This window comes from Spinacia oleracea, chromosome 1 (genome assembly GCF_020520425.1).
Source record: "Spinacia oleracea cultivar Varoflay chromosome 1, BTI_SOV_V1, whole genome shotgun sequence".
NCBI classification, from domain to species: Eukaryota; Viridiplantae; Streptophyta; class Magnoliopsida; order Caryophyllales; family Amaranthaceae; genus Spinacia; species Spinacia oleracea.
In genome coordinates, this window is record NC_079487.1 from 48,044,828 (window position 1) to 48,065,093 (window position 20,266).

A 20,266-nucleotide genomic window follows, 5' to 3' on the forward strand; every position below is an offset into this window, starting at 1 on the left:
CCGCGCAGGTCCTCAGTTTTCGAAAAATAGAATCTTCAAAAACGAAATAAAACAGGCTCGCCATCTTTAGCCGGCGGGGTCTACGTCACAAACCACGTAGGTCCTTATTTTCAAAAAGCACAAACAAATTTCAAAATAGATTCGTCAACTTCTATCGGACGGGGTGTCCACCCTTAGCGGACAGGTTCGCCATCTTCAGCCGGCGGGGTCTACATCACAAACCGCGTAGGTCCTTATTTTCAAAACATCAAAACAGATTCGTCCACTTCTATCGGACGGGGCGTCCATCCTCAGCGGACAGGCTCGCCATCTTCAGCTGGCGGGGTCTGCGTCACTAACCGCGTAGGTCCTTAGTCGCTGCAGCGATAACTTTTTTCTAGTTTTCCCTTTTTTTCAAAAATTAAAGGATTGGTTTTCCGTTTTTCCAAAAAAGAGCGATGTGCTGGATTTTTCTTCGTTTTACGTCCCATAAAAACAAGGGGGTTTTCTCGTTTAGCTAGCCCTGAAAATGAGAATCTTTAAAAACATTTTTACCTCGTGGTTGGGCTTGGCCAGGCCCAATTACACTTTATAGCTTTAATTTCGAAAACATCTGTAGCTACTCCCAATGACAAAGTGAGGGAGTTTCTACCCTTCTTTAGATACTTCCAATGATAAAGTGAGGGAGTTTCTATACTATCCGTTGACAAATCCCAATAACACGTGAGGGATATGTCGACACTTCAAGTGATGACCCTTAAGTCAAATGTTATCACTCGAGGGCTCGTGAGACCCTCGCAAAAGCAGGTCACCATGACTTGTGTGGTGCACTCCAAGACTCAGTCAAAGTGGGGGCTAACTGTAAACACCTACTTTTGTCCCCATTCCCGAAAGGGAAGGTTCGATGATGAGAACATAAATCTCCACTTGACAACGCATCTCCTATAAAATAACGAATCTCAATCACCCTTTTCATTTCACCCGAAACCTGCTATTTATGGAAACCTGCTAAAATAGTAATTGCCGTAATGGGCAGTTGTTAAAAGTGGCAAGTCATAAAAGATAGAAACCTGTCAGAATTAGGTGTTGCACTCCAACATAAATCCTAAATGAGATAGAAATTGCGAGAGAATCTTATTCCTAATACGATTCGAAAATAAGAGTTACGTATTAATAAGAGTTACGTATTAAATTAAAATCCTAACGAGCCTAGAGTTCGTAACGGGCCCAGACGCATCCCGTCATAAAATTAATACGCACTAAGAGACTCGATTAAGTCTCATACACTCCGGATTCTAAGAGTCCGAATCTGACAAAGAAACGGCCCAAACATCAATTTCAACGCCCAGCCCTGGGCGCTGAAATTGCCTGGATCCTATTTTCAACGCCCAGAGCTGGGCGCCGAAATCTTTGACGCCCAGCCCTGGGCGCTGAAAATACCTGGGACCTGTTCTTTCCTAATTCCTCGTGGATTAAAGTTCTACAATTCTATCTTTCCACGAACTCTTTTCTATAAATATAACCCCAAATTCGACGTGAAAAAGACACAACACACAATTATTATTCTGAGTATTGACTTTAAACCCCTAAGCCTAAGCCTCACGCTGCAAAACTGATCATGCGTTTTGTCGCAATCGATCCAAAAATCGAACAGAACGTATCCTGCCCTATAACTTGAGATTCGTTAAATAAAAGGAGAAATAGCAAAGTCAAAGTGGTTAGTTTTCTGAGAACCGTGACGCACCTCTCAAGGGTGCGTCGTAATGTGTCCCTCTTCCATGCTTTAATTGCTTTCCTCGCCCTTTTATGAACTGTTAAACTAATTAAATCTGATTGTTCTATCACGCCTAATAAAGATAATATGTTGGGAAATTGGATTATCATGCTAGGTCCCTTAAAACAATCTAAATCAGATAATCGCGTTCGATCTAGTACTATATGTTGCATATTGTTAAAATCAACTCAATTAGTTTAATAGTTAACGCATGTCCCTTCAATTATTTATGCTGAGCTAGTAAGGATATCCTGCCTCTGGAGTTATCGAAGAGCGAGTACTCCTCTTAGTAGTTACAGTCCCCCGAACCCTCAATCTCTACCTTGCGGGTGTATGTTGAGAGATCCCCACACCAGGGATCACAAGGGAACCTACGGCCGTCGTGGTCAAACATAATTTCACTCCCTTTATGTCACGATAACCGGGTTTTGTCAGTTTTTCTCATTGTCTTTTAAAACTGAATGGCGATTCCTGTATTACTAGTCAATTGGGCGTAAACTCACAGGAATTCCAATTACACTTGATTTGACAAAAAGAAACGTCACAACCGCGAGGGACAAGGTCACGCATTAGCCCCGTGCTTTTTTCGACCCCCTCACACATACTTCCATTGAATTCATCATGTTGAAATTTGTAGTCAAGTCCATGAGTGAGTAGTTCTCATCTAGGGGTTTGGGTGTAGCCTAGGGTTTTCATGTGTGGGGTTTTAAGGTAGGATTTGCTAGTTTTGCAATTAAATGCATAAGTTGGGGTTGCTTGCTTGGTTAGACGTAACTTTGCTTGGTCAATGGAACGCGATGCATTGATTTGGCAAGGGATTGTAAGTCATTGCATTGTATGATTTCGGTCGGATTTATTTTGATTAGTTCTTAGGCTTTGGGTTGATTGCGGAAGCATGATTCGTTTCTTGGGGATTTTAAAGATCGATTCCCCTTTCAATTTGTCTTTGCAAGTTTAGTTAATCCCCAAATCCTTATTTCCCCCATTGCATGTATCCCTTGGTGAATCCCAATCCCCTAGTGTTTTTAATCCTTGTTTAACATTTTAATCGCTTAGTTTGAATTTTCTTTCTTTTTCAACAACCAATCCCTTTTCGAATTAGCTTATGTTAGCATTTCTAGCTACGGAACTCGCAATTCCTGTGGATATCGACCCTTTGCTTGCCACTCTACTTGATTCTTGTGGTTAGTTTAGGTATTTAAGTTGATTTAGGTGTAAGACTAGTAACGACCTAATTTTTTTACCTTTATCACATATCAAACAAAGTCTAACCTCAAGATCGCAAGATAGGGATTTTCCTCCCAAATTTTGGGATGAGATCCCAAAAGTTGTACAAAGACCAATGGGAGAGCTAGAAACCGTAAAATGCATGGTCGTGCTTAGATGGATCATAGGCTATGATCATCTGTTTATTTGATTAGTTGAACTTCAACACCAAGAAATACCTCTAAACGTAGTAAGGATGATCAGTCTTACCTTTTGTTCATGAGCAGACATCTAATGACAAAGGAATTAGGAAATGCACACTTGTCCATAAGGACAAGTGGGAGACTGAATGAAAGATGTCATTGGTCCAAGTTTGAATTTAATGCATTTAATGCGGAGTCTAATAAATGTGATTCAGTATTAATCAAGCAAGTTATTTATGTAGTTAGGTCAAGTGATTTAAATTCCTATAGCTAGAGGCCGCTTCAGTTAAGGGGAATTCATGAAACTGCAGGGTCACACAAATAGTACGTGAACGGATCAAGTATTTATGTGAATATTATATTCAGTAAGTACTCTAATAAGGGATATACGGGAAAGATGGATTTTGGTTTCAGTGGGAGCTAACAAATCATCAAAAGCCAAAATGAGAATATTTGTCTGAAACGAAGATATTGCCGGAAGCAGAAATATGCTATTATTATTATTTCTTTTTATTTCTTATTTTTTAATTTTAAATTCAACATAATAATAACGGTTTTTTCATGAAATGCCCCTGAGGTTTGCAATAATGCACCAAATACCCCTGCGCGTTTCAAAATTCATAGAATACCCCTATTTTTTCCAAACTGTTAACCAAATACCCCTATTATGACTTTCCGTTAGTACTCCGTTAAATCATGTTTATAATTCATAAAATACACCTACGTATAAAGTTATTGCATAATATACACCTATTTATAAAGTTCTTTGCACCAAATACCCAAACTCCTCTAAAACTACAGAATTTCAATCCAACGTCTAGTTTGAATTTCTAATTTTCCTAGCAATGAAGTAGAGCAGTTTGTAACAAATTTCCAGCAATAAATAGGAATTATATTCCATAAAAAGCCGATTAATTTGCAGAGTAGCTTTACAAAAACTCTGATTATATTGCCATTTCCATATACATTTGAAAGTCTATTAAAAGCTCTTGAAAACTCAAAGTAAGCCGGTAATAATACCCTTGCAATGAACATTTATAATCACTCTTGTACTACAATGCATCACATTCTTGGTTACCTTGCTTGAGCCATTTCCACCCTTAAGAAAGAACCACACCAGTAGAACGCAAATTAGTTTTGCAGTCCCAATTCCAACAGCAAACCAAAGTAATAACTTCAAATATTCTGCCTTTAACCTTTATCTGATAATCTCTTTGCAGCTGAATCGTGTTTATGTCACCAGCTTTACAATAGAGCTTTAACTGATGACTGATCTTCAGAGTGCTATTCAGAGACATGATATAATGATGTTCAGGAATTTGAGATGCAGTGTGCCATAAAAATAAGGTTCTTGGTAGCATTTAAGTAGATGCACCTTCTAACAGCATGTTGCGATCAAACATGTGCAAGAAAGCCTTGCAATCTAGTGACCGTAAACCAAGGTTTCAGCATCCTTCAATAGTATAGTTAATCAGGATATCAAGATCAAGCCATATAATTCTACGTGAGAGAAACCTATAAAGTCTACCTGACTAGTATCATTAGGGATTTGGAATTCTGCCCTCAAACCCATGCGTCCAGTTTGATTGAACTTTGACCTTGAAACCTGGTAAGCAAGCACATTTCCTCCCAAAGTTAGGTGCATACATTGCACAAGTTGTTAGGTACACATAAATCATCCAAATTACATTGTTTGATGAAAGCCTCGATCTTGTAACCAACCATTGACCTTATCTTCAAATCAAGAGCAAGCTACCTTTTGATCACAAGATTGAGCCAAATCTTCTTTATATTGCATAAGTTGTTCATTACTTGTTTGCTTTAGGAAACAACTTTCAAGCAAATTTCTCTCTCCTCCCACCTCCCATGGCTTCCGATTCTCTCCCCTCCCCTGAAAATGGCGCACATACCCCCAAGAAACCCAAGCTCAATCTGTCAATCATCACCTCCCCCTCCACCAACAACAACCACAAGAAGATCGAACAAGATCAAACCGCTCTCAAAACCCTAATTTCTCCCACCGAAATCGCCGCCGAATTCACCCACCATGACCACGCCAACACAGACGTTTCTGGTGTTGTCCCTCCTCCGTCATCTCCGCCCAACGATGGTGGCAGCTCCTCTTCCTCCGCCAACCCGATTTTTTTTAATTCTCTCTCCTCCGCTCCGGGATCAACTCCTCCCGTCGTTGACCGGGTCACCGATGCCATCTACGGTGCAACAGAGAAAGTCAAACCCTGGCCGAGGTTGGCGACGGTAGCGGGGGCGAAGATGGTGACGGGGTGAGGAGTGGTGTTGGTTCAGTGGGAGGAGAGAAAAACTTTGGGTGGGATGAGTGGGAGAGAGAGAAAGTATGCAGATGAATGGGATTTAAGCCACATAAGGGTAAAAACGTAAATTCCTACTAACGGAGGACTAACGGACGTTAAGTCCAAGTGTATTTTATGAACACTTGGAAAAAATAGGGGTATTCTATGAATTTTGAAACGCGCAGGAGATTTTGGTGCATTATTGCAAATCTCATGGGCATTTCATGAAAAAACCGTAATAATAATGATAATAACAGTAATAATAATATTATTTATTATTTATTATTAATTATTTATTATTTATTATTTATTATTTATTATTTATTATTTATTATTTATTATTTATTATTTATTATTTATTATTTATTATTTATTATTTATTATTTATTATTTATTATTTATTATTTATTACTTTTTACTTTTTACTTTTTACTTTTTACTTTTTACTTTTTACTTATTACTTATTACTTATTACTTATTACTTATTACTTTTTATTTTTTAGTTTTTATTTTTTATTTTTTTTTTTATTTTTTATTTTTTAATTTTTAATTTTTTATTTTTTATTTTTATTTTTTATTTATTATTTTATATTTATTATTTATTATTTATTATTTATTATTTATTATTTATTATTTATTATTTATTATTTATTATTTATTATTTATTATTTATTATTTATTATTTATTATTTATTATTTATTATTTATTATTTATTATTTATTATTTATTATTTATTATTTATTATTTATTATTTATTATTTATTATTTATTATTTATTATTTATTATTTATTATTTATTATTTATTATTTATTATTTATTATTTATTATTTATTATTAATTATTTATTATTTATTATTTATTATTTATTATTTATTATTTATTATTTATTATTTATTATTTATTATATTTTATTTTTATTTTTTATTTATTATTTATTATTTATTATTTATTATTTATTATTTATTATTATTATTGTTATTACTATTATTATTATTATTATTATTATTATTATTATTATTATTATTATTATTACACCCCCCCCCCCCCCGTATTTTAAAAAGAGATACACTTTCCTTTTTTGACATTTTTTGGTCCCCACTTCCAATATATTAATATTTCTCTCTTTTTTATGGTCCCCACACTTACCATATCATCTTTTTACTATAATAAATAATCCACCCACTACCCCATTTTCATCTTATTTTAATAAATTCAACTCACTCTTCTAAAACTATGTGCCGATCAAAGTGTATCTCTTTTTTAAAATTCGGAGGGAGTATTATTATGTCCAGATCAACACTCATTTGTCCTTATCGTGTCTAGATCAACACCAGTTTGTCTAGATCATATCTAGATTACTACAGATCTATCCATATCATGTATAGATCATCAACTATCTTTCTAGATCATGTTCAGATCTGCACCAATCTGTCTAAATCATGTTCAAATCTGCATCGATCTATCCAAATCATGTACAGATCATGTACAGATCGAGATCGATCTTTATATATCATGCTCAGATCTACATCGATCTGTCTAAAGCATGTACAAATCTGTGTTGATATGTCTAGATCATGTCCAAATCTGCACCAATCTGTCCAGATCGGCACCAATCTTCCCAGATCATGTCCAGATTAAAACTCTTATATTCAGATTTTGTACAAATCAGAACTAATTTGTCTAAATGATGTCATCATTAGAACCGATATGTTTAGATAAAGGCACGATCATAATCGATATGTACAAATCATGTCTATATGAGAACCGATTTGTCTTGATCTATCCAGATCATGTCCAGATCATGTCCAGATCTACACTAATTTGTCTAAATCATGTCTAGATCAGAATTGATATGTCTAAATAATATACAAATTATAACCGATCTATCCAAATCATGTCCACATCAGAACCGATATGTCCAGATCATATCTAGATCAGAACGACCTGCCCAGATTAGAATTGATCCACCATATGAGAATTTATCTGTCCAGATCTGAAGCAATATGTTCGGATCACGTAAAGATCGTATATAATATGTCAAAGCCAGAAACCATATGGCCAGATCATGTAGGGACCAGAATACATATGTCCAAGTCATAACTGATTTTCTCAAATCATATAAAGATCTGAATATTAATACAATATTTGATGGTAATATTAATATAATATTTCATGATATTAATTATTAGTATTAATAAAATAATTCAAGTTAATACAATTGGTAAGTTTCTTTTGTCATTTTTATTTTATTCATTAATATTAAATTTTAATACAACATTTCATGTTAATGCATTTCAATTTTTGAATATAAGATATTTAGACGAAGAACTAAAGTTCCATATAAATTTTTAAAAAAAAGTAGTTAAATCATGTGTATAATAAATAAATTCATAATGTGTAATTTACAATAACAATATTATAAATTTAAATGACATTTATTTTATGAGTCATATTGATTATAACTATAATAAGTTAACCTGTTAAATCTAATATATATATATATATATATATATATATATATATATATATATATATATATATATATATATATATATATATATATATATATATAATCGGGTTCTGTTGAGAACCACCCCTTAAGTTGAGAACTGAGAACTAATCTCAGCCATCGATCAATATAATCAAACGATCCACAACTCACCCGAAGAAATTAAAAAATTAAGGGTAATATGGTAATTTCCCATTGTTGAATGACCTCCTCCACCTCAACCCAAATTTTAGTTTTCGTTTCTCTCTCTTCCCCCGTTTTCTCTCTCCTCCTGCAAATCCCCTCAACCCAATTGGGGTTTGTTCATCTCCGATCCTCTAATTCCTTCACCTTTGCGATTTTCCTCTTTCAATTTGCTAGGTACCTATGCGATTTTCCCTCTTTCAATTCATCAGGTATGTATTCAATTTTTCGATTTTGTATCACTTTTCGCTATTTGATTCCTAAAATAAGGGCAGGAAATTTGTTTGATTTATTTAACTGTTTTTGCGATTTTAGTAGTTGAATTAGGGTTTCAAAAATTCTTTGTTTCACTGGTTTGATTTTCCATTTGAACAAATTTGTAAGTTGATTGATTATTTTTATTCAATTGGTTCAAGTGTGTTAATTTGACTGACCTATTTTTTCGAATTATTGATTGAATTTTATTTTTTTTCTTGTTTTGATGAAGATAAATTACCTTGTTTCTTTGAATCTTGAATCTTTTCTCTGAATTTTCTGCTCGAGGCAGTTTACTTCTATGTTTTCTCACAAGTGGTATGGTGTTACTTGTGGCCGCAAGTACGAGCGAGTCTCGATACTTGACCTGCATTCCTCCAACACAGGTATACTCTCACCCCATATTGGAAATTTAAGCTTCCTCATGTAGCTGCTTCTTGAAAATAACAGTTTCTGTGGTACAATCCCCCCTGAAATTGGTCGTTTTCACAGGTTATGGACACTCTGGTTGTTTAACAACTCTGTTCAAGGGGAAATTCCATCGAATATATCTAGTTGTTATAGTCTTATTGGCTAAATCTAGTACATAACAACTTGTTAGGAGAAATTTCACCCTCAGTTGGTTCTCTGTCACTATTGCAACTTCTTTCTTTGTCGCATAACAACTTGACAGGAAACATTCCTGCATCACTTGGAAATTTATAAACTCACCTTCAGCAGTAATAACTTTTTCGGTATGATCTCAGATAGCTTAGCATCTTGACTTCCCTAGATAACTTTGATATTGCTGATTGTTGTTAGTTGGTGCCAGTAGATATTGGTTGTTTAATAAAATGAAATATGTTGGTCCCATTGCTTGGGATGGAAGAGGTGGGAGTGATGAGTGACAGTCTAAGGAAAATGTAATGTTATTATAGTGTTGATGGAATTCCTGATGTTGATCTTGTTTGGCTTTGCTGTAAGTCTGAGTATGCAATCTATAAACTGGAGGAGATGGGACAGGTTTCAGATAAAGATATTCTACTGATATGCAAGAAGTTCGATCAGCTGGATGCTGGCAGCTGTGGAAAAATTACACTAGCAGATCTTGTGCACGATCATCACCGAGATTTATTTTAGTAATCAAAATGAGGCTCTCTCTGCCTGTCAGATGCTTTGAACTAAATATTGACATAATTATGTTGTGTCGTAGGGCACAGAAGGTGAAAGGTGTTAGTCTTTTATCTGTAGATACACACCAGTTGTTTTTTTTAATTTGGTTGCTGCTTTATATTCTGCATTTAGTTGTTCTAGTTCCTTCAATCCTCTACTCGATGATTACTTACTTTCGAATTAATTATGTTTACTTAACAAGTTATATATTTACATTTTCAATTGAACAAAATGCAAAGTGTATGATAGTGTTCTAACTATTCCTATTGTATGGTAAGATACCAAGATACCACTAGCCTACTAGCTCAATAGGTAGAGCATTGTGAAAATGCACAAAAGATGTGGGTTCGAATCCCACGTAGGTTCATTTTTCTTTGACCTCCATATGCTCCAATACTCGGAGTTTTTATGTCGTACATATACTTTTCAAATTTTTCTATTTACTTTTGAAAATTTTCTATTTACTTTTGAGATTATTTTAATTGCTTTTGAAATTTTTCATTTACTTTTTTTTTATCAAACTTACATGATACTACTAGAAAATGTAGTTCATATAAAATTTGAATCACATACACAATTAGAATGATTCTATCTCAAATAAAACTATATGACTATTTTACACGGGTAAATAACCTACCTATAAATAGTTTTCTACTTTTATTTACTTTTTGGATTGTTTTATTTACTTCTAAGTTGAAAAACATTACTCTAGCCTCTAACAACCATATATTTATTTCTTATAGTTATCTCATATTATGGATCGAGATATGAAAGTTAATGAGTCTTTCCTAAACCATTTGTGAAGGAAATAATGCCCTTGGTCCAAGTATGCATTTAATGTTAAGTCTAATAAATGCGGTTCAGTATTAATTAACAAGTTAATAATTCGGTGAGATCAAGTGAGCTGAATGCCTAGCTAGAGGCCGCTTCAGTTCAAGTGGAATTAATGATATTAATCCACAGCTTACTCTTGACTGAACCCGTATGGTCACACAAATAGTACGTAAACTGATCAAGTATTTAATGGCATTAATACTCCATATATAGATATTCGGAATCGACGGATCTTGGTTTCAGTGGGAGCTAAGATCGTCAAAGGCAAGTAAATGAATACTCCGGAAACGATGATATTGCCGGAAACGGAAATATGGATCGTATCGGAAATATAAATATTATCCAAGTCGTAGATGTTGCCGAAAACGGAAACATGGTACGTATCGGAAAATATTATCGGAAATGGAAATATTGCCGGAATCGGAAATATTGCCGGAAACGGAAATATTGTCAGAATCGGAAATATTATCGGAATCGGAAAAATAATTCCGGAAACGGAAATATTAAATATTTGTTCAAAACGAAAATTAATTCTGGAATCGGAAATGTTAAATATTGTTCGTATCGGAAATGAATTCCGGAATCGTGAATTTAATCGGAAGCGCATCGTACGAATTAGCATCGGACGAGACTTGCTAGACGAAGGCCCAGCACGAAGCCAGGCCCGCGTCCAGCAAGCCAAGCGCCAAACACACACGCTGCCAAAGCCTCGCCAGGCCCAGCGCAAGGCCATGCCCAGCAAGGCATGGCGGGCGCGCTCGTGGGCTGCGAGCTACGCATGCTCGTGTGGGCCGCAAGGCCTGCGCGGGTCGCGCGGCAGGCTTGTGGTCGTACGACGTTTGTGTTCGATACGAATCCTAAAACTATTAGAATTCGTTCTATGATTAAATCCTAATCCTAATAGATATAATTATTTTAAATAGAGTTTTAATGGAATTCTAAATTAAACTAATTGGTATCCTAATAGGATTCTAAATCCTTTTCCATGACTCTATAAATATGTGCCTAGGATCACAATTTATGGACACGAATTCAAGTATTCAAAAGGTAAGATTTTTAAGCAAAATTCAGCCAAAACACTTGCCCTATTAGCCGAATATAAGTAGTACCTTAAGGGCGATTCTAGTTAGTCAATCTTAAAGCGGATCCGGACGTGCTGTGGACTTTCTACGGAGGGACAACACTTGGAGTCCTGAAGACTTTTTCTTGTTCGGTTCGGGCGCCGCTAGGGAGGGCACGCTACAAAGTGTATGCATCCTAGACTAATTATATGATTATGTGCAATTAATATGATTCCTGGCATTAAGGTTTTTCCGCATGATTTATGTTGTTCATATGTATCATAACCTAACAGTGGTATCACGAGCCTATTATTATTTGCATAATCTATAAACTGCTTAACATGGTTAAATTTTACAAATTTGCAAAAAATTGAAAGGGGTGATTAATTTTCGTAATTGTTAATTAATTGCAAATTGCATTTATTTAATTATATGTACGCAGTTTTTCGGCAGTTTCTTCGTTACTCAACCAAATCAGATGATTTTTGTGTCAATTCCGCATGTAAAAGGCATTCTAAAATTTTGACAAAAATATTTCTTTTTAGGCCGAACCCAGAATTCCCAAATTCGAAGCCTAACTATGACTTTTCGGAGGTTTTAGTTTTTCGAACGCAAAAGTTTGTAATTTTAAGATGTTAAATTGAATATTTGCGATTCTTTTTGTTAAATCTTGAATTTTTGATTGACCTACTGTATATGTTTAACAAATTTGAATGCCTAAGCTTGTTAATTATACAACCTAATTTGTAATTGTAATTAATTTGTTGAAATTCGAATAATTTAGAATTTGATTTGATTTTCATAATTAATTAACAATTTAATTAGGTATCAATGATTAAAAAACCACCATAAAAATTGTTAATTTGTGATAAATTTTAAATTTTTATGACCTAGATTTGAATCCATGTTAGTCGGAAATTAATTGATTAATAAATTTTCGATTTTTCGCCCTAAAATTATGAAATTAATATGATTTATTAATTGTCGTTAATTTTAAATTAAAAATTTTAATTTTTTATGAAAATCGCTCATGAATGTTGCACGCACAAAGCAAAGGACGCTACGTGTTACCCTTAAGGGGTGTTGTATAGTGCGGGCACGCGACGACGAGCAAGGGAGCTCGTCGCCCGTGCGGTACGAATGCAGCGAGCAACATAGCATGGCGCGCGCGCGAGGCATTGGTGCTGGTCGTGTGTGCTATGCGATGGGCGAGGGCGACGAGGCAAGGCACAAGCGACGAGCAAGACACGTGTGGGTAGCGATGGTGCTGCGCCACAGCGCGCCTAGCTCGCCCAAGCAATGTAGCAGCAGACGCGACACAGCACAAGGTTGTGCGCAGCGTGGCCAGCAATGGCTGCGTGTGCGTGTGGCGTGTGGCTGCGTGTGGCGTGTGGCTGTGTGTGCCTTGTGCAACGATCGATCGTACGGGGCGCACAGCCTCGTGGCTTGATGGGGATTGGGTGCAAGCCCAAGTGCCTTGTCTTGCGACGATTGATACATTTTGATTTTAATTTGAGATTTTCAGTTCGAAAATAATTTTAATTAACTTTAAAATTAATAATTTAAATTCTTTTCTCGGAATTTAATTTTGAATATTATAATTATTATAAAGTTTAATTTATACTAATTATTTTACTAAAATTAAAACCTTGAATTAATTTAAATTCATTTAATTCAACTAAAAATAAATTAAATGGATTCGATTATAATTTTATATGAGCTTTAAATTTTAATTAAACTTGTATGTTTCCGGTTAGACTAGAAATACATTTTTATGTTTAAAATTAGTAAAGCATATAAAGTTATTGGTTTAAGTGTGAGCATTTTTAGTCATAAACTCTTGATTAGGTCTACAATCCTTTAAGGTTAATACAACTTGATTATAATTAATAAGGACTGAATAATTGGTAGATTATTGGTGCCCTTGATTAATTGCTGCAAATATTTATGTGATGCATAACAATGTGTTTTACTTACCAGCTATGTGGGCCATTCATGATAATGAATGGGTGATTGGTATATATTGTATATGTACTGTTTTGCAAGTTATTGAAAGTGACTAGTATGGCCCAAATAGGATAGAAAATATAGTCTACGTACCATTAATTTGAATGTAATATTGGTCTAAAGTACCAAATTTTATTGCTTTTAAATATGGTCTGCGTACCATCAAATAGTTGTAATTAGTTTAATTATAGCTGATCCTATTTGAAGAAAATGGCGCCTCCCATTGTGAAATTCAAGACGGAGTTTCCAATCCATTTTCAAGACGGACTTTGAAGTTGAAGCTTCAAGATGAAGTCGGGCCATACTAGATCACATTTATCTTATGCATGCTTTAAGTTATTTATTTCTTTTAAATATGTCTTAATTATGCATGAGATTATGGCTTGATTATGTTGCATGATTAAGGATTTTAGTTCACTTAAAATCTAACCAACATAGTAAGAGCCTTAAGTTCCAAACTTAAAAATTGAGTTAAAAGGTGTCATGCCAAAATAACACTTACTTGGACAACCTTTACATCAATCTTAGTAATAGTTTTCCGCCATAGCGAGGTGTTACTTATTGATTCTAAAGGGGTAAGGTACACAAATAATTGTGAGTACACGTTAGTTTTGGTGAAACTCAACGATATAAGTAAGGAGTCCTTTTATGTTGTGGCAAAATCGATAGGTTTACCTAATAAGTTCTTAGACGTACCTATCAACCAAGAGTAGTTTCTAGACTATTAGCAAAAGGCTTTTGCTTACCTAAAATATTTTAGAATTGAGTCAAAATACATAATGTGCTTAATTCTTCAATGGTTTTTAGGGTCTTGGAATCATTTTATTCACACCTGCCGGAACACATAACTTGAATAAAATGCTTAATGAACATTAAAGTATGCATGTATGCTAGAATTTGAGTTTATTAAGAGAAACTGTGAATGATTATTTATTTGTTTATTCTTTTTCAATTGTATTTTTAACTATGGCAAACAACAATTCATTCAACATTCGATCAATTCTCGAAAAGGAGAAGTTGAACGGGAAAAACTTCCTTGACTGGCAAAGGAACTTGCAAATAGTTCTTATGCAGGAAGAAAAGGAGTATGTCCTGGAAGAGGCGATGCCCGAAGCCGCAGGCGACGGGGTCACTCAGGCAGCCCTGAATCGTTGGATTGATGCCAACAAGGATGTGAAATGTCTAATGCTTGCAACCATGGGTGCAGATCTGCAGAAAATGTTCATCAACTCAGATGCTTTCACGATCATCAGTGAGTTAAAGAACATGTTCCAAGATCTGGCTCGAGTCGAAAGCTTCGAGACCCATAGGCAAATTCTTGAGACCAAGCTTAAGAAAGGCGAGCCCGTAAGTCCACATGTTCTCAAAATGATTGGACTCATTGAGAATATGAGTCGGCTGGATCAGCAGTTCTCTCAGGAAATGGTTGTAGACACCATCCTCCATTCTCTTCATAGCGAGTATGATCAGTTCAAGCTGAACTCCAGTATGAATAGTCTGGACAAAACGCTCACTGAGTTTCACGGTATGCTGAAAGCCGCTGAAAAGACGCTTAAAAAAGATAAGCAAGATGTGGTTATGGTGCGTGGGGGCAAGTTCAAGAAATCTGGAAAAAAGAGGAATGCTAAGAAAGGTGGAAACAAGGCCAGCCAGACTAAGCAGCCAGGCGGCACCAAATCTGAAAAGAAGAAGGTGAGCCAACCCACTTCTGAATCTGAATGCTTCTATTGCAAGAAGAAGGGGCATTGGAAGAGAGATTGCTTGAAGCTAAAGGAAGATCAGAAGAACGGAACGGTCGTTCCATCTTCAGGTATTTTCGTTATAGATTGTATACTTGCTAATTCAACTTCTTGGGTATTAGATACAGGTTGTGGCTCACACTTATGTTCCAATTCACAGGGACTAAGAAGAAGTAGAAGGTTAAGCAAGGGTGAAGTCGACCTACGAGTGGGAAATGGAGCATGGATTGCTGCATTAGCTGTAGCAACTTATTATTTGTCGTTTCCCTCTGGGCTAGTTTTGGAACTGGAAGACTGTTTCCATGTTCCAAGTCTTACTAAAAACATCATTTCTATTTCTTGCTTAGATGCTAAGGGATTTTCCTTTTTAATAAAAGACAATAGTTGTTCGTTTTATTTTAAAGAGATGTTTTATGGATCTGCTAGATTAGTCAATGGACTTTATTTATTAGATCACGACAAACAAGTTTATAACAGAAATACCAAAAAGGCCAAAAGGATGATTCAGATCTCACCTATCTGTGGCATTGTCGATTAGGCCATATTAACTTGAAACGCATAGAAAGACTTCAAAAGGAAGGAATTCTAGAACCATTTGACTTAGAGGATTATTGTAAATGCGAATCATGTTTACTTGGCAAAATGACAAAGCAACCTTTCTCTAAAGTTGGAGAAAGAGCAACTGAACTATTGGGTTTAATCCATACAGATGTATGTGGACCAATGAGTACAAATGCTAGAGGTGGTTTCAGCTACTTTATCACTTTCACTGATGACTTCAGTAGATATGGTTATGTCTACCTAATGAAGCATAAGTCTGAATCCTTTGACAAATTCAAGGAATTTCAGAGTTAAGTAGAGAATCAATTAGGCAAGAAGATTAAGGCATTGCGGTCTAACAGAGGCGGTGAATATCTGAGCTATGAATTTGATGACCATCTGAAAGAATGTGGAATTCTATCAGAATTGACTCCTCCTGGAACACCACAATGGAACGGTGTGTCGGAACGGAGGAACAGAACCTTGCTAGACATGGTTAGATCAATGATGGGTCAGGCCGAACTTCCTATAGAATTTTGGGGACATGCACTAAATACAGCAGCACTCACTATAAATAGAGCTCCGTCTAAAGCTGTTGAAAAGACTCCATATGAGTTATGGTTTGGAAAGCCTCAGAAAGTGTCTTTTCTTAAGATTTGGGAATGTGAAGTATACGTCAAACGATTAATTTCTGACAAACTTCACCCAAAATCTGACAAATGTATCTTTGTGAGCTACCCAAAGGAAACAAAGGGGTATTACTTCTACAATACATCTGAGAACAAGGTGTTTGTTGCTCGAGATGGTATCTTTTTGGAAAAGGATCACATTTCCAAAATGACAAGTGGGAGAAAAGTAGACCTCGAAGAAATTCGAGTCGAACAACAAAATCTAGAGAATGCTCAAGATGACATTCAGGATAAAACTCAGAGATCTTTAGAAGTATCTGGTGAGAATCATGGACCATCAAGAGATGTAACCCCGCGTAGATCGCAAAGATATAGATCTCAACCGGAAAGGAACTTAGGTATTTTGACGAACGAGAGCTATGACGTTCTATTACTTGAAAGTGATGAACCTGCGACTTACAAACAAGCTATGAAGATCCCTAGCTCAAAGAAATGGCAAGAAGCCATGCAATCTGCATTAGACTCCATGTCAGAAAACCAAGTTTGGGATTTGGTCGATTTGCCAGATGCTACCAAGCCATAGGAAGCAAATGGGTTTTCAAACTGAAAAAGGACAAGGATGGGAAACTTGAAGTTTTCAAAGCTAGATTGGTTGCAAAAGGATACAGGCAAGTCCACGATGTGGATTACGATGAAACCTTTTCACTAGTTGCAATGCTAAAGTCTATTCGGATAATGTTAGCAATCGCTGCATATTACGATTACGAAATATGGCAAATGGATGTCAAAATCGCTTTCTTAATCGACGTTTTAACAGAAACTGTGTTTATGACACAGCCTGAGGGTTTTGAGGATCCGAAGAATGCTAAAAAGGTATGCAAGCTTAAGAAATCAATCTACGGATTGAAGCAGGCATCAAGGAGCTGGAATATACGTTTTGATGAAGCAGTCAGTGACTTTGGTTTCATCAAGAACGCAGACGAATCTTGTGTATACAAGAAGGTTAGTGGGAGAAAAATTGCTTTTCTAGTATTATATGTCGACGACATATTACTTATCGGAAATGACATTCCCATGTTGAACTCTGTCAAGATTTGGCTTGGGAAATGTTTTTCGATGAAGGATCTAGGAGAAGCATAGTACATACTAGGCATCAAGATCTACAGAGATAGATCTAAGAAGATGATTGGACTTAGTCAAAGAACTTATATCAATAAGGTGCTTGAAAGGTTCAAGATGGCAGACTCCAAGCGAGGCTACCTACCCATGTCTCATGGAATAACTCTAAGCAAGAATCAGTGCCCAAAAACACTTGATGAGCGTAGACGAATGAGTGGGATTCCATATGCATCATTGATTGGTTCAATAATGTATGCTATGATATGTACACGCCCGGATGTTGCGTATGCACTCAGTGCTACGAGCAGATACGAGTCAGACCCAGGAGAGGCACATTGGACTGTTGCCAAGAACATTCTGAAGTACCTGAAAAGGCATAAAGATGATTTCCTGGTCTATGGCGGAGATGATGAATTAATTGTTAAAGGCTATACGGACGCAAGTTTCCAAACCGACAAAGATGATTTTAGATCACAGTTTGGGTTTGTCTTCTGCCTCAACGGAGGTGCAGTAAGCTGGAAAAGTGCTAAGCAAAGCACCATTGCGGATTCTACAACTGAAGCGGAGTACATTGCTGCACATGAAGCAGCAAAGGAAGCTATATGGCTAAGGAATTTCATAGGTGAACTTGGTGTAGTCCCCTCTATTAAATGACCAATAGCCCTATATTGTGATAATAATGGAGCTATTGCACAGGCAAAGGAGCCTAGACACCACCAGAGAGTCAAGCATGTACTTCGTAGATTTCACCTTCTACGAGAGTTCGTTGAAAGAAAAGAAGTCGAGATAAGCAAGATTGGAACTGGTGACAACATCTCAGATCCATTAACTAAACCTCTGCCGCAGGCGAAGCACAACTCGCACACTGCAGCTATGGGAATCAAGCATGTTGGAGAATGGCTTTGGTGTCCTTGTTTAATGTTTTAAAGTTTTAGATTTTAATACTATGTAAAACATTATTGGTTAATCATTCGCATAAATGAATAGAATTCATTTTCCCATTTAATTTGTGGTTTATTAAATGATGAGTCCCTTCAATTTGACGAAATATTTAAGATAGACGGTCAGGACCAGTCCTGTGACTAAGAAATGTCTATCAAGTGAACTTGAATGTCAAAAGTTGAAAATGGTCCCTGGTCGGAGTTTTCTATAAAGATGGACGCATAGAAAACGTTAGACGACTAGAATGCAAGATGACTAGTAGTTCTGTTTCTTGAACTATGTGGACATGGCAATGTCGTAATCATTTGCATAGATACTTAATTACTTTGGGAAGAATAGTATCAGACAGACCTATGAAACTTTACTGTAAGAGATGAAAATCTGTCATAAGTAAATTTCATTAAAATTATTAGACACTAATCCTCAATACCTGAGTGATTTGAGATTACTTGTTTGAGAACTACTTACTTTGACGTTGTCAACCGTCGCACCGTAAAAGGAGGCTATAAAGGCAACGCTCAGGTAATCACCTATCAAACGAATTCTAATCTCAAGATCGCAAGATTGGGATTGTCCTCCCATAAATCGGGATGAGATGCTAAAAGTTGTACAAGGCCACTCGGAGAGCTAGAAACTGTAAAATGCATGGTCGTGCTCAGATGAATCATAGGCTATGATTATCTGTTTATTTGACCAGTTGAACTCTGAAACCGAGAAACACCTCTGGACATAATAAGGATGACAACTCTTACCTTATGTTCAAGAGCAAGCATCGAGCGACAAAGGAATTAGGAAATGCACACTTGTCCCTAAGGACAAGTGGGAGACTGAAGGAAATAATGCCCTTGGTCCAAGTATGCATTTAATGTTAAGTCTAATAAATGCGGTTCAGTATTAATTAACAAGTTAATAATTCAGTGAGATCAAGTGAGCTGAATGCCTAGCTAGAGGTCCCTTCAGTTCAAGTGGAATTAATGATATTAATCCACAGCTTACTCTTGACTGAACCCGTAGGGTCACACAAATAGTACGTAAACGGATCAAGTATTTAATGGCATTAAATACTCCATCTATGCATATTCGGAATCTACGGATCTTGGTTTTAGTGGGAGCTAAGATCGTCAAAGGCAAGTAAATGAATACTCCGGAAACGATGATATTGCCGGAAACGGAAATATGGATCGTATCGGAAATATAAATATTATCCAAGTCGTAGATGTTGCCGGAAACGGAAACATGGTACGTATCGGAAAATGCTATCGGAAATGGAAATATTGCCGGAATCGGAAATATTGCCGGAAACGGAAATATTGTCAGAATCGGAAATATTATCGGAATCGGAAAAATAATTTCGGAAACGGAAATATTAAATATTTGTTCGGAACGGAAATTAACTCCGGAATCGGAAATGTTAAATATTGTTCGTATCGGAAATGAATTCCTGAATCGGGAATTTAATCGGAAGCGCATCGTACGAATTAGCATCGGACGAGACTTGCTAGACGAAGGCCCAGCACGAAGCCAGGCCCGCGTCCAGCAAGCCAAGCGCCCAAACACACACGCTGCCAAAGCCTCGCCAGGCTCAGTGCAAGGCCAGGCCCAGCAAGGCATGGCGCGCGCGCTCGTGGGCTGCGAGCTACGCATGCTCGTGTGGGCCGCAAGGCCTGCGCGGGTCGTGCAGTAGGCTTGTGGTCGTACGACGTTTGTGTTCGATACGAATCCTAAAACTATTAGAATTAGTTCTATGATTAAATCCTATTCCTAATAGATATAATTATTTTAAATAGAGTTTTAATGGAATTCTAAATTAAACTAATTGGTAT

At 36.2% G+C, this 20,266-nt stretch overlaps 1 protein-coding gene across 3 annotated transcripts; it reads left to right on the forward strand.

Annotated features, from left to right (window-relative positions):
* Positions 1-8,216: 8,216 nt before the first annotated feature.
* On the forward strand, positions 8,217-9,866 carry LOC130465864 (two pore potassium channel c-like). Of its 3 annotated transcripts, none has more exons than XR_008925880.1 (3): positions 8,217-8,377; positions 8,713-8,806; positions 8,913-9,866. XR_008925880.1 is itself a non-coding variant. In XM_056834687.1 (3 exons), exons 1-3 carry the CDS (start codon positions 8,349-8,351, stop codon positions 9,537-9,539), a joined length of 279 nt encoding a protein of 92 aa, XP_056690665.1. In that variant the 5' UTR covers positions 8,217-8,348; the 3' UTR covers positions 9,540-9,866. The 3 variants fall into 3 exon arrangements, 1 of the variants encoding a protein (XP_056690665.1); XM_056834687.1 differs by having other exon boundaries at positions 9,384-9,866; XR_008925881.1 differs by having other exon boundaries at positions 8,653-9,866.
* Positions 9,867-20,266: the final 10,400 nt, after the last annotated feature.

What these genes read in the sequence shown, in the direction of transcription:
- LOC130465864 (XM_056834687.1), top strand. Translation starts at nt 8,349, where the DNA reads ATGCGATTTTCCCTCTTTCAATTCATCAG. An exon ending in TCCCTCTTTCAATTCATCAG is followed by an intron (nt 8,378 to 8,712) that starts GTATGTATTCAA and finishes TGCTCGAGGCAG; the next exon opens with TTTACTTCTATGTTTTCTCA. An exon ending in CCTGCATTCCTCCAACACAG is followed by an intron (nt 8,807 to 9,383) that starts GTATACTCTCAC and finishes CTTTGCTGTAAG; the next exon opens with TCTGAGTATGCAATCTATAA.